Here is a 2,507-nt window from a genome sequence, read left to right on the forward strand (position 1 = left end):
AGCAACACAATCATAACAGGGGACTTCAATACCCCACTGTCATGAAGAGATAGATCAACTAGACAAAACTTTAGCAAAGAAATAACAGAACTAAACCAAACATGTGAAAAATTGGATTCAGTAGACCTGTGCAGAGTGTTCCACCCAACAATATCAGAATATACATTCTTCTCAGTTGCTCATGGAACATTCTCTAAAATAGACCATATGCTAGCACATAGAATATGCTTAAGGAAATGGAAAGGAGCTGAAATTATCTCATGCATACTATCAGACCATAGTGCAATAAAATTGGAAATTAATGACAAAGGAAAGTGCAAGAACTCCATAAACACATGGAAATTAAACAGAACCCTCCTGAATAATCAATGGGTCACAGATGAAATCAAAGAAGAAATTAAACACTATGTACAATCAAATGAAAATGCAGGTACAACTTAAAGGAACCTGTGAGATGCAATGAAAGCAGTCCTCAGAGGGAAATTTATACCATTCAGAATGTGCCCCTTGGAAGGTGCCTACAAGGAGCTGCTCATAAGCCACACCTTGGATGACCAGAGCACAGCCACGACAATGGAGGAGCTGGCAGAGGCCCTGGCCTACTGCCATGCCAAGAAGGTGATTCACAGGGACCTCAAGCCAGAGAATCTGCTGCTCAGAGTCAGAAGTGAGGTGAAGATTGAAGACTTTGGCTGGTTTGTGCACACCCCATCGCTGAGTAAGATGATATGTGGAACTCTGGACTATCTGTTGCCAGAAATGATCAAAGGGAGCACATATGATGAGATGGTAGACCTGTGGTGTATTGGGGTGCTCTGCTATGAACTGCTGGTGGTCAGCTGACCCTTTGAGAGTACCTCTCACAGCAAGATCCACAGGCGCATCCTCAAGGTTGACGTGGTTTCCCCTCTCAATGCTTGTGGGGGCCCAGAACCTGATCTCCAGGCTTCTAAAGTTCCAGTCCAGGGAGCAGCTGCTGCTGAACCAGATTCCAGTGCATCCCCAGGTCAAGGCCAACTCCCAGAGGTTGCTGCCTCCCTGTGCTCAAACAGCTGCCTGACCCTGGCTGCTCTGCCCCCCATCAATGCATGTTCAGCAAGTTTTCCTGTTCTGTGGCTTCATCTGTCCTTTGTGTTTGTTTTAAGATGGGAGATGTTAATAAAAAGTAAATCATTTGCTGTGAAAAAAACAAAAACAAAACAGAAACCTCAGGAAAACAGAATAAGTACAAATAAACAATCTTATGTTGCATGTAAAGCTTCCAGAAAAAGAACAAATCAAACCAAAAGCCCAGAGAAGGTAGGAAATTATAAAGTGCAGGGCAGAAATTAATGTAATGGAGACTAAAAAAAAATACAAAGAATTAGTGAATCAAAGACTTGGTTCTTTGAAAAAATGAATAAAATTGATAAAACCGTAGGAAACCTTATTAAAAAAGGAAAGAAAATACTGAGATACATGCAATAAGGAATGAAAGAGATGAAATCACTACAGATATTGTAGAAATTCAGAAGATCATCAATACCTACTTTGAAAATCTTTACTCTCATAGGATGGAAAACACAGAGGAAATGGACAGATTTCTAGATACATATGAACAATCAAAGCTGAAAGAAGATATAAAAATCCTGAATAATACTATACATCAGCAAGCAAAATTGAAAATGTAATAAAAAAAACTTGCCGTGAAGAAAAGCCCAGGTCCTGATGAATTTAGAGCTCAATTCTACAAGAAATTTACAGAACATTTAATGCCAACATTTCTCACAAACTCTTTAAGGAAATTGAAAAGGAAAGAATTCTCCCCATGCATTCCTGGAGGCAAGTATTATCAGGATACCAAATCAGAGAAAGACACAACCAAAACAGAGAACTACAGGCCAGTCTCCCTCATGAACATAGATGCAAAAATTCTCACCAAAATACTAGCAAGCAGAATGTAATGAATCGTCAAGAAAATCATACACCATGGCCAACTTGGATTCATTCCAGGAATGCAGGGATGATTCAATATTCACAAATCAAAAAATGTTATACACCATATCAATAGAGCCAAAGACAAAAACCACGTGATCATCTCAGTAGATGTAGAAAAAACTTTCAACAAAGTCCAACATGCATTCATGATAAAAACCCTACAGAAAATAGGGAAAATGGTCTTTACCTGATCAAAGCCATCTATGACAAACCAACAGCTAACATCATTCTAAATGGTCAAAAACTGAAAGCTTTCACTTTAAAATCAGGAACAAGACAAAGATGTCCACCATCACCACTCCCATTCAGCACAGTTTTGGAAACATCACCCAGACCAATTAGACAAGAAAAAGAAATACATAGAATAAAGATAAGAAAGGAAGAAGTTAAAATATCATTATTTGCAGATGACATGATACTCTACAGAGAAGACCCCAAAAACTCCACGAAAAGGCTAATAGATTTAAAGATCAAATTCTGTAGCATAGCTCAATACAGAGTCAACACTCAAAAATCAGTAGCATTCCTAT

General features: G+C 38.7%; 1 protein-coding gene across 1 annotated transcript; it reads left to right on the forward strand.

Moving 5' to 3' along the window:
* The first annotated feature begins 498 nt into the window (after positions 1–498).
* On the forward strand, positions 499–1,060 carry LOC102030366 (aurora kinase C-like). Its single transcript, XM_013518694.1, is given in 2 exon segments — positions 499–899; positions 901–1,060. Coding segments are annotated over 2 exon segments (561 nt in total).
* The last annotated feature ends 1,447 nt before the right edge of the window (positions 1,061–2,507 follow it).

Source organism: Chinchilla lanigera, unplaced genomic scaffold, assembly GCF_000276665.1.
Source record: "Chinchilla lanigera isolate Chin_1 unplaced genomic scaffold, ChiLan1.0 scaffold00048, whole genome shotgun sequence".
Lineage (NCBI taxonomy): Eukaryota > Metazoa > Chordata > Mammalia > Rodentia > Chinchillidae > Chinchilla > Chinchilla lanigera.